The sequence below is a fragment of the Echinococcus granulosus genome (genome assembly GCF_000524195.1).
Source record: "Echinococcus granulosus chromosome Unknown EG_S00594, whole genome shotgun sequence".
NCBI lineage: Eukaryota > Metazoa > Platyhelminthes > Cestoda > Cyclophyllidea > Taeniidae > Echinococcus > Echinococcus granulosus.
In genome coordinates, this window is record NW_020170973.1 from 335 (window position 1) to 1170 (window position 836).

Below are 836 nucleotides of genomic sequence, written 5' to 3' on the forward strand. Positions count from 1 at the left end.
TTGCAATAGCCTTGAAGGAAGATATTCGAACATACTCAGATGATGCATGGGCAAATGCGAGGGTAAGGAAGTTCCCTCTTAGGGCACAAATGTACCAACATTGCAGCAGGATGAGGTGTTAAATAGAGGGGAAATCAAAGAATAAGAGTGTGTACGCAGCAAAGAGGGATTTGTACGAAACTATACAAAGGAGGCCGAAATCATTGAGGCAAAAGGTTGCTCATTTAATCACTCACTCAGGTGGTTTACACTTGTAAGATCGCATATATTTTGTTTAACGGTTATTGGCTGAGTGCAGAGTTGTGCGATGCGGGTCCGTTTATTTGTACGGAGTCCAATTATGTTTGTAGAAATGTTTTCTTCGCCAGATTTCGGAGAGTTGTGAATTTTTCACCTGCGATGCCAAAACTTTATCTTATTCATTCTTACACGTTTAGCAAAGTACCAAATGGTACTCTCATCTCATAACCTCTGAGCCACCGCCGCAAACAATTCATGTACGCACATGCAAATTCAAGTGAGCCGTTCCCAAGCTAAAGAAGCAGAATACACGATCTCTGACAAATTCATACAAAACAAAACGTCCTAAAAAGGAAAGAACTTACGATATTGAATGCGCCAAATTCTTGCACAAATATTTTTAGCAAAATTTATAATAACATTCATTTTAGTTTTTTTGGCCAAACAGCCAGTAATTGCATTATATGGAAACAATGTCTTTTTACTGTTAGCATTTATCGCGCATTTTATTCAGTGGTATATGGCCATGTAAATGCATTTTCTTCAACGACGACTTTTTACCATAAAAACATGCAATAGCACGTTTACCGTTGTCT

General features: G+C 38.3%; 1 protein-coding gene across 1 annotated transcript in view; it reads left to right on the forward strand. All coding sequences in view use genetic code 11, as the record gives it.

Moving 5' to 3' along the window:
* Positions 1 to 613: 613 nt before the first annotated feature.
* EGR_11238 (hypothetical protein) overlaps positions 614 to 836 on the forward strand; it is a gene marked incomplete at both ends in the record, with an annotated part of 1208 nt that continues 985 nt past the window's right edge. Inside the window, one exon of the mRNA XM_024500485.1 lies at positions 614 to 768. Coding sequence (XP_024345101.1) covers positions 614 to 768 — 155 coding nt within the window. The remainder of the gene's footprint in view (positions 769 to 836) is intronic.